At 40.3% G+C, this 15,248-nt stretch overlaps 1 protein-coding gene across 3 annotated transcripts in view; it reads right to left on the bottom strand.

Annotated features, from left to right (window-relative positions):
* TTC28 (tetratricopeptide repeat domain 28) overlaps positions 1-15,248 on the bottom strand; it is an 806,054-nt gene that overhangs the window by 385,940 nt on the left and 404,866 nt on the right. For all 3 annotated transcript variants that reach the window (XM_077295116.1, XM_077295125.1, XM_077295135.1), the window contains 2 exons: positions 14,213-14,485; positions 10,283-10,413 (listed from right to left, as the gene is read on the bottom strand). In XM_077295116.1, coding sequence (XP_077151231.1) covers positions 10,283-10,413; positions 14,213-14,485 — 404 coding nt within the window. The remainder of the gene's footprint in view (positions 1-10,282; positions 10,414-14,212; positions 14,486-15,248) is intronic.

Here is a 15,248-nt window from a genome sequence, read left to right as displayed (position 1 = left end):
ATCTGTGTTTCCTGCCAAGCACTCAGGTTTTGCTGCAGAAAAAAAGCAGCAAAAACTCCCAGTGTGAGCTTAGCCTAATGATGTAGAACAAACAAATATAATAGTTTACTACACACCATGGCCAGCATATGAAATGATAAAATGCTGCAATTGATAACCTCACATTAATAACTATGCAAATGGCTGACGCACAAGATGCAAATATATTCTCTGAACATCTTACTGAAGGACAGATTTCTCCCAATGGTTTGGAGATTCCTGAGCTTTAAATAAGCAAATAAAATATGTGGAATGAGACAGGAGATCATGCGAATATTATTCAGAATCTTTGACTCTGCTGACATATTACACTATTATTTTTTCTTTTCTTTTACTTAGCTTGGATGTGCTGACGATAATGCAGTGAAGCCTCAAATAGGTATTTGTAGCTTAATGCCTGGGAAACAAAGATTTATGAAATAGGATCTGCCATTGGCTTTTTCTATTATTCTGTGAAAGTCATTATGTCTTATTGTATTGCTGAGGATTTTTTCATATTTTTCTGCCATACTTTTTCTTTTTCAAGAGACAGCACATTTTATTCACAAACCAACAGATTTTGCCCAGTCTATTAATTCCATGTGCTTGTGTGTGAATTGTGAAAGGATTGCTTGTTTAAGCTTTGTGAAATAGAGCTCCTCATAGAGATTCCCATGTTTGAGAAGTCAAGTAGCCAATATTTTTTGGAGACTTGATAAGAACATGGCAAACAACAAAAAACAAATTACATTCCAGGTTACTGAAAATGTGGAGTGTAAAATCCTGAATCGATATTGATTGGTTTGGTATTTTCAGTTTCAGATGTTTTTGTCACCTTTCTCGTATTCCATGGCGCCCATATGTAAGAATTGATTTGCTTTGCTTTACACATGACTAAAGGCAGCATAAGTTTCTGGCTGTAGATCGGCAGGATGGGATAAATACTTTTGGTGACCAAAGAAGGGGTTTCATAGCGAACCACAATACAACTGGCAACGAGATCGGATAAGATAACCGTTTATTTAATTATTTAATTGCCCTTTTCCCTCTATTTTCTCAAATCTATATTATTTATGATCCTTGGAGGTCAGGGCTAGTTGCCCCCCTACTAAGTATGTGTAGCAGTGTAAGGCAACATTATAATAATAATAATTTGTATTTATATAGCGCCAACATATTCCGCAGCGCTTTACATTATAGAGGGGACTTGTACAGACAATAGACATTACAGCATAACAGAAATCAAAGTTCAAAACAAGTACCAAGAGGAATGAGGGCCTTGCTCGCAAGCTTACAAACTATGAGGAAAAGGGGAGACACGAGAGGTGGATGGTAACAATTGCTTTGGTTGTTCGGACCAGCCATAGTGTAAGGATCGGGTGTTCATGTAAAGTTGCATGAACCAGTTAACAGCCTAAATATGTAACAGTACAGACACAGAGGCTATTAACTGTATACAGTGTATGAGAACATGATGTGAGGAACCTGATTAAGGTTTAAGGTTTTTTTTTTTTTTTGAATGGGCCACACAGGGATAGTTAGGTTAATGCATTGAGGCGGTAGGCCAGTCTGAACAAATGCGTTATTAGGGCACGCCTAAAACTGTGGGGATTGTGGATTAATCTTATTAACCTGGGTAGTGCATTCCAATGAATTGGCGAAGCACGTGAAAAGTCTTGGAGACGGGAGTGGGAGGTTCTGATTAATGAGGATGCTAACCTGAGGTCATTAGCAGAGCGGAGAGCACGGGTAGGGTGGTAGACTGAGACCAGAGAGGAGATGTAGGGTGGTGCTGAGCCATGGAGTGATTTATGGATGAGGGTAATAGTTTTGTACTGGATTCTTGAGTGGATGGGTAACCAGTGTAATGACTGGCACAGAGTAGAGGCATCGGTGTAACGGTTGGTGAGGAATATAATCCTGGCAGCAGCATTCAGGACAAATAACTTACTAATGCATTAAAGTGAAGCACTGAACTCAACCTCAACACCGAAAGCTTCATCAGCCACTTGAGCACAACTTTCAAAGGGCAGAACAATATATTATTTTACTTTAATCTAAAGCATCTTGGGTAGATGCATAGTATACCGAATCCCGGGAAAATCAAATTAAAATTAATGCAACTGGTTTTAATTAAAGGGTCTAACCTATTCCTCCCACTTCCACATGAAGTGATAAGAGGTGCTGCTGAGGTAGTGACCATCAGCAGCTTGCCAGTTCTAGGTTTCATTCACCAATTAATTAGAATACTTGGCAAGTGGCTGATCGAAGCCACTTCAGCAGTCCTTCGCACTTCCCGATGCAGAAGTCAGAAGTGCTACATAATCCCTTTACTCTCCAGGAGTATCAACAGTGAAGGTGAATCTGCCCTTGAGATGTCTGCTTTTGTCCCCAAGTGCCACTGTATTCATTCTGTGAGTGGTGCTGGTGATGGAGGACATGTCCGGACCAGAAGCTCTAGGTGGTCGTGCACATTCTGTCCAGCTCCATAGCCTTGAGTGGCTGGGACCTAGAATTCCATCAAGTCTGGTATGGGTGTGTGTGCTGTCCAGCGGGATTAGTGAGCTGTCTGCTGTCGGCAATGTGACAGCACCACACCCTGCTAAAACTACCAGCTTACTGCTGGGAGTTGTTAGCTGTACCTTGTAGTTTTACTAACTCTAGTTCAGTCCTATTTTTCTACTATTCCTTCTTCCTTTGATTCCCATTATTTTTTTTATCTCAGCCTGTGTTTCATATCCTTCAGCCTGATGATTACCTGTTCCAGCTTCTTCCCTCCTGGTTCTGACCCGGTGATCTGACCATTCTGCCAAAATTGCTTTGATGAATCAGTGCCACAATGTATATGTAGAGCTAAAAAATACCTACAGCGACTAATCTTCACTGCAAGAATATAGTCTAAAGCCAATGGAAGAACAATATTAATTGTATCCACTGAAAAACTAGACAAAAACAAATGTAACTAGAGGCAGCTTTCCTAGGATGCTTCATTTATTTGCTTTTTACACAATGGAAGAGATAAAAAATGCAGTCTGAACAAAGTCCGGTAATGGATCCAGTTGGAAAGCTATTTAATTGCTTTTTCATAGTATAAAAACATTCATCCAGGAATAAAATGGAATTTACATCAGTCAGCAGGGTGAGACTCTTGAAGAAAAAGCGTGCGTTACACAAACCTGTTATCCATGCCAATGACAACAATTTTATATATTTAGGACGACTTGTGGTCTGGATGATGTCATCAGAATCAAACAGCCAATTTCCTAAGACCATTTCCAAAAAGGAAATTCAAAAGTTTCACTTTTCAACTTAGCTGGATATCTGTTTATTGTCAATAACATGAAATTGTTTGCCCAGGGGTCAAATAACAAAGTATTTTCCATACATTCAGTACCGGCTGTACATGAATGACTCAAAATCTACCGTTGTTATTATGCCCTGTGCACAGGACTGTGTTATGGCTCCATGTAACCTTACAATTACTCACATGCAGTGCAGAAAGTTCTTATATAGAAGCACAAAGAGGCTGAAGACTCCAGCTCCTTAGGACACTACATTCCAGAGCCTGCAGTATGGAGCCACAAGGGCTGGATGCCTCGATATAGCCTCCGTGCACACCGATCGGGTGGATGTATCACACCTTAGCTGCAGCAGTGATGAGAAACGCTATCTGTTCCTGCACATGCTACTTCCTAGGATGACTTGACTAGGCATGCATTAAGAATGAGGCACATAAGTAAGGACCCTGCATAATTAATTGGCTGCATTTAGATGTGAGTGGGTGTTATCTTACTTGCCTCAACTTTTCATGTTAGAAGTTTCCTTCGTTTTTTCTTATAAAGCAATTTGGAATCGCGCTTGCTTTATCACTCCGCTGATGCTTGACTGAAAGTGAACTAATTAAAAATGAGGCTGCGGCACAATCCCATCCTTTCTAATTATGGACAGTAGATTCAAGACTAATAAAGGTTAATAAACCTACACAAGTCTTTCAAAACAAAATCTGCATGTAAATGAGCCCACAATACCAACAAAATGTTACCTCGAAAGGTAAAGAAAAAACAAAATGGAAACTAGAAATCCCTAACTAGCTATATGGTGCCTCGGTCAGCTACTATAAAAATAACGTGGGCCAAGACTTGTCCTCACATGGTCACATTTTACAACAAACTAATCAAGGCCATCTCATGCGCAAGGAATTTCCAGAAGCTCGGATCAAGCCCTATAAAAATCTTCAACACCCTTCTACTTATAGGCATTGCGATCTCCCTTCTCAGTCGGAATAATAAAGTATTCATGTCTATGATCACTCACCATCTTATTACTGTGCTCCCTGCCATCATATGTTGGGATCAAGTCACAAGGTTTCTGCTACCTCATCTCAGAGAAGCATAATGTAGGAAACGAGACCCTGATTCCAAAGATGTATCACTTTGTTTCCTGGGTGCAGCCGTTCTGACACAGTTTTTAGATGTAGAATGCAGCAGAGCTGAGAAAGCTAACCCCGCCCACATCAGGCTCTCTAAGTTCATTGCCTATTGACAGTAAGCTGCTAATCAGTGCTGGGGGAGTGGTTGGACCACTTGGCATGCTAGTCTGGCAGTGATAATCTCCTGCTGATAAAACAGTCATTGTATTGAAACAAGAGCGCACAGCCTAATAAGTGACACATTCCAGAAATCAGTGTCTCACCCTCTACCTCATGCTGCCCTCAGATTACCAAGAAAAAACTGCTGACAGATTCTCTTTAACAGGCAAGCACCTGACAGCATTATCAAACTACCAATATGTCAACATTTTAGCTGCTGTCCTTACGCGTCTGTGTCTCATCTTTATGGTATTTCAGGGTGTTTCTCCAGACAATATCCAAGATTATATATTTTCACCCATCCAAATTCCTTCAATTGCCTTCAGGAGACCCACAATCCATCACAAGGGAGGTACCAGACTGGGATGCTCATTGTCACCAATGAAGCCCTTTAGACATTGCTATTCAGTAAAATATCCCTGAGGTTCTAATAGGTTCCAAGGAATACAAAGTGAATGAATTCACCATGAACTGTTTTTTACCATGACTAAATCTCACATCTAACCTAATAAGCTGCAGTAAAGGGGTATTCCCAACTGCAAGATCCTATCCCAATATGTACTAAATCTAATAAGAATAATATTAGCAAATGCCTCCAAATAGAAAGGTAGTGTAGTTCTTCTGATTTGCATTGCAGTAGCTTAGGTATCCATAGTTATGACCACTAACAGCTAACTCTCACTATATTAGTGGTCGCAACCATGGATACCTAAAGTACTACAAAGCTCTACACATGGGGTAAGAGAACTAGCGAATCAGAATAACTATACTACATTTCGAATTGAATGTATTTGCTAATATTATTATTATACCTATTACATATTGGGATAGGATTGTGGAGAAAAGAACACCCCTTTTGGCCACATTTCTGGTTTCCATATTCATTTTAATAAGTCGGAGGTTATGTTCTACAATACACCCTCACCGCAAGTAGTATCAAAGATTACAATGGTGCTCCAAAAAGATGTTTTCTACTTTCTATAGGTTGGTAAAGACCCTGCATTGATACCTGGTTTATGTATCACCATGAAAGATCAGGTCACATCTCCAACTTTCTCCAATATTTTCAGCTTGGCTAATGCCAGTCTATGAGGGGTAGGTTGGGGGACTGCCCTCATCTGTCTTTATCCATGGCCGGCACTAATGTGGACTGGAAGCAGGAGTAATCTCACCTTGCAATCTCAAGTGGTTTTTCTATAGATTTTCATATTAATAAAAGGGTCTCATTTACCAAACCCTCACCACACCACTGCCTGTGTTCACTGTTGGTCTCTTCACTTCCATAAATGACCACTGCAGGCAATCAGCGGCCACTGATCAGCTCCAGTCTTCACATTCCATCAGAGCTAGAAGAAAGATTGAGTTTACAGCTGAGAACAACTGGGAAAGCTGGAGACCATCAGTGGCAGCAAAGGTCATGAGACATGCTTCACTGGAGGAGGAGGTGAGGAGACCACGTGAGGATACAGGCAGCAGTGTGGTGGATAAGTATTTGTTCTTTGTTGGTTTAATATCCTCATGGAACCAATTTTAATATAAAAAATATAGTGGCCAACCTATTTAAAAGCAAAAATGTCATGAGTACACTCTACAGACCATCTACAATCAGAAATCTCACCAACGATGAAAATAACTGATGCCATCTCAATAACTTCCCGTCACACTATAAGTGGTGCCTCTGGCCTCGGCAGCGTCTACCAGACAAGCTTTCTACTTTCTCCAGTGTTTACTTTCAGAATGTGGTAGACCACTGGCCTTCCAGAGATGGGCTACTGATTCTCGGGAACAAGTGTGCTCCTTCACCTCTGCGCAGAGTAAAGTCAAAAGTCATAAAGCATAAAGTTTTTATAGTTTCTAACCTTTTTAGTTTCATCTACTTTTGCCTATCTCTTCCAAGAAGAGAAATTCAGAAAATATACAAAGAATTAAAAACGCGTAGACTTTGCATTTTAGGAAAACAAGTCGAGATGCTAAGTGCAGAGAGAGACTTGTTATAGTTCATGGAAAGCCATGTTTTGTAATAAACTCCTCAGTCATCAGGAGGGACGGGCAGGATTACCCCAGGCTTCATGTAGGAGATGGATTTGGGCAAGCATATTTATACTCGGGGACAGAGTGCCTCCTCGAATAACAGAAATCAGCTTTGCTGCAGATGTCTCGGCTCTCAGGACTGCTAATGATTTGCTGCGGACATCAGGCAGTGAAACACATGACGTTATGTATATCACATATCAATTCAGTCATATTGGAAAGGCTTACTTATTTCCATAGCATAACTGAGTTGGACTATAAGTGACACAATATCTGCAGATAGCTGGGTATCCAGGGTTACAGGATTCAGGGATGTATATTCTGCATTCTCTAGTTATGGAGGCATCAAATGACTTATTATATCAGATGTCCAAACTCCTGATGGTAAATGTGAGAAACAAAAAAAAATAGAAAATGTATGGAGTGATCAGCTGTCTACGGCACTGGTCGCCCTTCTCTCTGTCCATTGCTAAGCAAAAGAAATGTACTACGGAGTAGATGGAGCCAAACGTGCCATTCATCCAGAGATGCTGCAGATACATCATGGCTGGCAAATCCGGATCCTGCATATTAATGCTACAGTGACATTCGCCCTAAAGAGAAAATCTAGGGTTTGGCAAAATAACATACGGAACCATACAATGATTGCATATGACTCTGACATCTGACAATTACAGAAAATCTGTGAATGCAAAGCAATAAATGTAGACCATCATTAACCTCTTAACCCCCGGAGCTCTTTTCGGTTTTGTGTTTTCGTTTTTCGCTCCCCTCCTTCCCAGAGCCATAGCTTTTTTATTTTTCCATCAATATGGCCATGTGAGGGCTTGTTTTTTGCAGGACGAGTTGTACTTTTGAATGACACCATTGGTTTTACCATGTGGTTTACTAGAAAATGTGAAAAAAATCCAAGTGCGGTAAAATTGCAAAAAAAGTGCAATCCCACACTTGTTTTTGTTTGGCTTTTTTACTACGTTCACTAAATGCTAAAACTGACCTGCCGATATGATTCTCCAGGTCAGTACGAGTTCATTGACACCAAACATGTCCACGTTTTTATCTAAGTGGTGAAAAAAATGTCAAACTTTGTTAAAAAAAAAAAATAAAATTGCGCCATTTTCCAATACCCATAGCGTCTCCATTTTTCATGATCTGGGGTCAGGTGAGGGCTTATTTTTTGCATGCCGGGCAGACATTTTTAATGACACCATTTTGGTGCAGATACGATCTTTTGATCGCCCGTTAACATTTTAATGCAATGTTGCGGAGAACAAAAAAATGTAATTCTGGCGTTTTTACTTTTTTTCTCCCTACGCCATTTAGCGGTCAGGTTAATCCTTTTTTTTATTGATAGATCGAGTGATTCTGAACTCGGCGATACCAAATATGTGTATGTTTGATTTTATTTTTATTATTTTATTTTGAATGGGGCGAAATATTTTTAAAAACTTTTTTTTTTTACTTTTGCCATGCTTCGATAGTCTCCATAGGAGACTAGAAGCTGTCATAGCCCGATTGGCTCTGCTACATAGAGGCGATGTTCAGATCGCCTCTATTTAGCAGAATTGCTCACTTGCTATGTGCATATTTCCGGCGAGATTCCCTGAAGTGTGATTTAAATGCTGCTGTCAGAGTTTAACAGCGGCATTTAACTGGTTAATAGCCACGGGTGGATCGCGATTCCAAACAGCTGACATGTCCCCGGAAAGATCAAAGGGAGGGAGTCAGACATCGGCATGCTATCACACTTGATGTCGGAAAGGGGTTAAATTCTAAAGCTGTCCATACAGCTATTTCTTCTCATCCAACCATATGCAGGCTTTGACTGACCCACAGGACAACAGGGGAATCCTCCGGTGGGCCCTGTGCAAGAGTGGACCACCACCCACTTATCTGAGCAGTACTTGGCACAATATACATGAGTCGCTATGTACAGACACAGGCAGCATCTTATTCATATAACAATCTATCCAGATCATTGCTATATAAATTTGTGATTGACGATAATATCACATTGGCATGTAGCTGAAAAGTGGGGCCCTGGAGATGGTTACTGGTGGGCTCTTGGCATCCCACTCCGACACTTCCCATATATATTCATAACCATCACGTTCAACTGATTATTATGTAATGTGTATGGGCACCTTGACTCCATGTGGACAAACCTCCTAGCCACATACTTAATCAACAGATCTCATGAGCTTTGGTCTAACGAGTATGGCCAGTCTATTTCTCAGGGAAAACAGGAGCACTACAGGCTCTTGCTAACTGCACAGTAACGCAATACAGAGGTATCTGAAATACATGATATATGTATAGCCTATAAATCCCATACTGCATGTTGCAAAGGGAGATGAAAAGTTGTCACTGAGCCGGGCAGTCAAGGTAAAACTTTTCACCCGGTCATATGCTTCATACAATGCCTCATTTATTGAAAGTGTCTACAAAAAAAGATCTGGACTTGTTGCCAGCAATACCCAATCACAGTGCAGATTTCATTTTTTTTCCAGTGCTGTTTGCAGAGGTTTTCTAGGAATACCAGCACCTGGAGCCCAACAATCAGCTGTTATTAGCGCCACTCAATGGAGCTGAATACAGTAGTTCAATGCGTAGCACAGGAGAGGAGCTAATTTGCAATACCGAACAGTGGTTGCAACACAGTACCTGGCTCTGCCCCCAAAACTGCTAGCTAATTGGTGGGGGGCTAGCTGTTGGGTCCTCACTGATCTGATCTTGAGGATAAGTCACCAATATTTATTAGCCGCACAACCACTTTAACAACTAATATCTGAGCTCTGATTGGTTACAGTGAGAAAAATTGTCAGTATTTCCCCTACGTAGCTTTGACTAATGACAGCCAGTGCATTCACTTTCTGAAAACTATGGAACAATATTCACAGAACTGAAAAGTTGAGATTTTGGCTAATCTGTATGAATAGAGGGACCGTTTACCCCATTTGCTTCTTTGTCAACTATACTATATAGGCAAATGTAGAGACTTTTCTCGAAAAATTCTATCAAAGAGGACTTGTCACCTTTCCTGATATGGCTATTTTAGTATACTCCAATGAACCAGAAACATTTTTTTCGCATTGTGCCGTTCCTCTGTTTTTACCCCTAGAAATGTATGAATAAATTGACAATTGGGTGTTACCATTCTCCTTGTCAAAGGGGTGTGTCCCTATCTCATTAGTCAAAACCCAGATGTCAATTTTTTCTTCCTGACATGTTCTCTTGACCAGGTTAATACATGTTTAATACCGAATACAGCATTCAATTCTCCATGAATATTCAATATTCCTAAAATGTATACATGCATACTAAAATAGTCGGTTCCAAACTGTCCTATATTCCTCTAATTCCCAGTACATTCTGAACACTAAGGTTTCATCTTCTGCAATAAAAATACAGAAACGATATGCTGATGTGTCTAAAAGCCCAAGATCTTGAGAGTTCAAATATGTATTACTGTGGAAAACACAAAGAAATAGGCTGCTCACTGGTCTATGACATATATGAGCCTGGCTGAGCACAACAAATCAAAGCGTGACAAGTGCACTGCTGATGTAAAATATAGAGAGAAAAATCAAAGTACTCCCTCAATTTATCTTTTAGTGCATGCAAACCATAAAACAGGTCTCTTACCTCTCTCTCCTTCAGTTTCATGGCGAGAACTAGCTGATGTCTGTGGTTAGTAAGTGCCTCCCGGAAGTTTCCTTTGGAAAAGAATGCAGATCCCAGATTCCCATAGGCTCGGCATTCTCCCGTCTGGTCACCTAGATTATATGAACACCAGAAGGTTACACACAATGTATGTCCACGGTACAGGAAACTAACATGTCTGATGTATCACGCACTTGATCTAACCCTAACAAAGGACAAAAATCTATTTTTTATTGTATGGCATTATTAATAGTCCATGCAGCTACAGCTGCTGATCCTAGCACATAGCATCGAAAAGATTTAGACATAACGGCTGGAGGAAAGGCTTACATCTCAATAACATAAACAATAATAAAATCATACTGTAACTAATCTGACTTTTTTAAACAAAATTTTGACATCTGGAGGGTTTTTTTTTTTCAATAAACCAGCCTCATCTCTAGACTTTTTAAAATAAAATGTTTTAAATTGCCTAAATACCAAAGTGAAGTGAGTCAATCACTTCAGCTGTTGATGGATTTATATAATAAGGCTTTGCTCATATCAAGTTTGAGATTTTTTTTTGCAATATACTGTATGTCGGGAGGATTGCCCCATGAACAGAGATGGGCGAACCTGAATGATAAAGTTTGGGACCCCGAACACGTACTTTTCCCGGAAGTCCGTGTTACTTTTCAGGTTCGGCAGCCCGAACAAAGCTTTTTGAAAAGCTGCAGTGCAGCCAATCAACAAGCTGGCGCACTGTGTGAAAAAAAAAATCTAATAGATGTGCCTTTTCTGGGGTGGCAGCAAGCTGCTTTTTTTAGGCTGTGGAGGGCCAAATATTCATGGCCTTCCCAGCCTGAGAATACAAGTCCCCAGCTGTCTGCTTTATCTTGATTGGTTATGAAAAATAAAGAGACCCCATGCCATTTTTTTTATTATTTAAATAAATTTAAAAAATGCATGGGGTAACCCCTACATTTTTGATAACCAGCCAAGCTAAAGCAGACAGCTGGGGACTGGTATTCTCAGGCTGGGAAGGCCATGAATATTTGGCCCTCATCAGCCAAAAATAAAGCAGCTTGCAGCCACCCCAGAAAAGGCACATCTATTAGATGTACCAATTCTGTAGCTTCCCACTTGCACTGGTGCATTGGCAAGTGGGGTAATATTTTGTGGTTGATGTCAGCTTTGTGATGTCAGCTGACATCAAGCCCAGGGGTTAGCAATGGTCTATCAGATGCCCCATTACAAACCCAGTTGTGAAAATTAATAACACATAGGGCGGCATCACAAGAAGATGGGAGGGGCCGGACCAGAACCTGCAACACCCATTGGACCGGACCGCACTCCAAGTCAGTATAATAAAAGCTATTTTTCTTCTCTTGCAGGTCGGATCAGGGGCTTATCTACAGCATTATGGAATGCTGTATATAAGCCCTGAAAGGGAGTGTCCGTAACTCGTATTGGCCAAACCTGGTGACAGACTCCCCTTAAATATGAAGAATTATCAACAAATGCCAAACGTTCATATCTGTGATCCATTGAGCTGCCTTTATTTTAGGACTGCCAAATTATTCCGTCTCACAGCTCCATAGTGATGTTTTACTGTGAGAGCAGTGAGACCAATAAGGGACTGGATGCCTTTCTTGAAAAGCATAACAATTACTACTGTATGTTCTGGAGTTGGGATGTCAATCCAGTGACATTCACTCTTGCCCTGAAATGGAGTAATGAGTAGAGATGAGCGGATTGTTTCAAGCAACCCCGGTCCACGGTCCAGGTCAGTCCTCTCTGGCTGTAGACAAGTTTTGAGTGAATTTCTCTACTCTGTGGGATCCCAGGCTAGGCTTAATCTTAGTTTGGGCTGGCGAGATGAAACCAATGCACCACATGCCACACAGATGACATCACACCAGGCCAGTGGGCAAGCTGGGAGCTCAGAAAATTAGCACAGATCATTTCCACAACATTTGCCATGCAGTTTTTTTTTACTCTCAGCACAGTAAGATTTGAGGTTGGACTTAATAGCCCTTATTTCAATCTTGCGAAAGAGTCTTCAACAAATATAATCTCAGGCTAAACGTATTTTTTCTTATGTAAGTTATTGCAGATCTTCAGAAACTGTAGATCTGTCAGGAAAGAGCTAAACATGCTGATGTGGCTCACATACTCTGTTTGGAGAGAAGGCTAGAAGCTTTCTTGACTTAGAGTCTCTCTTGCTGGTTTTAGCATGAGCAGTTTTATAGACTCCAGACGTGTCTCTGTGACAGACGTCAGCACTAACCCATTAAATTGCCATTTAATGGCTACAAACAGCCAAATTGCACTGACTTGGGTCACTGGAGGTTGACATCTCCGCCATGCAAGTTTGTAATACATGGCTTGTAAAGCCTATTTACATAACCACACAGCAGAAAGGTGGGATGAATGAGGTTACTAAATGGAGGTAAAAGACTACCTCAAACAACGTGAGAAATCTGTAAAATGACAAGGCTGCGTCTGTGATTTAATGATGTGGCTATTTGCAGGACATAAAAAAAGACTCGCTATTGCCATTTCAAAATACAAATGACTAAAGGTCTTTCCAGAAAAAACTTTATAAAGAAATATTAGGCTTTTCTGTTGGACTTCTTCGTGATGGAAACTGAAGCAGAAATATAATATTATCATGGTCATCAACATTTTGAATTTGGTTATCAATAAAACTATTTGGACCATTAGCCATGCTTTTGCGAAATGTCTTTTCTGTTCATTCTGAAATCTCATTGACTTCTCCCATTAAGGTAAGGTTCCCCTTACTGACCAAAATCTGCTGTATCAGAGGAAAATAGTTTTCTCTACAGATGATCAGTATATAGCAATATTAAAGGGGCTGTCCACTTTATCTTTATTTTAAAGGGAATCGGTCAGTAGGATCAACGCTCCTAAGCCATCTATATGAGCATGCATGTGATAGGCAGCTGAATAAAGTGATCCAATGTCTTGTTCCAGAGAAATCATCTTTTTTCTAATATGTAAATGAGCCGTTAAGATCTATAGGCCGAGCCTAGATTTCCAGGAGAATCTGTTTCCAGAACTTATTTAAATGAAAGGTGGAGTTACCAGTGTGAGACATGTAATGACTGACAGTCTGCTCTCCTAATCTACATGTCTCACACTGCTAACTCCCCTTTCATTTATAATAAGCTCTGGGGGCAGATTCTCTGGGAGATCTATGTCTGGCCCATAGATCTTAACAACTTATTTACATATTTGAAAAATGTGGGTTTCTCTGGAATAAGATATCGGATTGATTGCAGATATCGATCATTTTATTCAGCTTTCTATGATCTATATAAACGGCTAAGGAAGGTTGATCCTACTGAAAGGTTCCCTTTAATAAATATCATGATTTTGTGGCACTTGTTAATATAAAGAGTTACAAGTTCTCCTCCTTTACTTGTTCAGTCTGTGAGAAAGGCTGTACTAACAAGAGCAGGAGAAAGACATGAAATACATATACTAATAAGTGTCACAAAATCATGTCCCCGATACATTTGTTAAAATAAAGATATAAATAGGTCAACCCCTATAAACTTTACTACTGTTTTGGGCATCCTACAGAAAATAAATGTAAACTGTATGAGGACATAATGCATATCTTTAATTTTACAGCATGACCTATATGGTGCAGATTTCTTTGCAATTAGCTGTAGACAGTGAAAAGTGAAAAATGCAGTATATGATGATGATGATTATTATTATTATTATTATTATTACTACGGTATATGATGGCAAAAATTGCTGTGAAAATATGTGAACATATTTTCTTTTTCAGGCTATTACTAAAATACTGACTAAAATGTGGATTTACGACACAGAATTTCGTATTACAACAACTTTAGAAATGATTCTCCTAGCAGGCAAACACAGAATTGATGGCTGTACCTAGAGTCTTTGCTACGTCCAAGTCCTGTTGCATATATCCTGTACTTTTTTCTGTGTTCCCGAGGGACCAATAAGCACTGCTCAGAGCAGAGAATACGGAGCCCCTCAATTTCAGACTGCATGTCCCAATTTTCAGCGCAGCTTCTAGTACAACCACTGATGCACCATGATGTCCTGCCGTCAGAAGTTCTTGCCCAATCACTGAAACCACCACAAAGGGGCTCTTGTCCAGTTTCATCTTCTGCAGTTGCTGATATGTAGGCTCCAGAGATTCTGAAACACGTGAAATACAATGTTATAAATCATGTAAAGATTAACATCAGTATGTGGATTTCAAATATGAGGACAAAATGGGAAAATTCAAGCTCCTTTCTGACTGATCGGTCTTGTTTGAGCCAAGTATGTGTCACATGACAAGGGCGGACCTAGCATTGTTGCAACCTGTGCAACCTCAAAGAGGTCCAAGAGGTAAGGGGGTCCTCTTCTTCCTCCAAAGCAGGGGACTTATGCATTATGATGAGCTATCAGGCTGCAAAGAGGCCATACATTGTTCTTGTACAGGGGCCTCTTTTGTCTGTGACCGCCAGTGATGATCAATAACTTAGTGCATCTTTAGATATCAGACTATGGTCTCAAACTGATCTTCTACTTTTTATGCCACCCCACTATTGGGAAGATTTTGCAACATTTAATGTAATTTTTTTTAAAAAGTTGCATGTCATAAATATCTCGCATATCACCCCTACTCTGGAACCCTCTACCACAACTCATCAGACTCTCGCCTACCATCGAAATCTTCAAAAAGAACCTGAAGACCTACCTCTTTCGACAAGCCTACAACCTGCAGTAACCACCGATCAACCAAACCGCTGCATGACCAGCTCTATCCTCACCTACTGTATTCTCACCCATCCCTTGTAGATTGTGAGCTCTCGCGGGCAGGGTCCTCACTCCTCCTGTACCAGTTATGACTTGTATTGTTTAAGATTATTGTACTTGTTTTTATTATGTATACCCCTCCTCACATGTAAAGCGC

Source organism: Ranitomeya variabilis, chromosome 1, assembly GCF_051348905.1.
Source record: "Ranitomeya variabilis isolate aRanVar5 chromosome 1, aRanVar5.hap1, whole genome shotgun sequence".
NCBI classification, from domain to species: domain Eukaryota; kingdom Metazoa; phylum Chordata; class Amphibia; order Anura; family Dendrobatidae; genus Ranitomeya; species Ranitomeya variabilis.
Note: the sequence above shows the minus strand (reverse complement) of the source record. Positions and strands in the feature narration are given on the sequence as shown.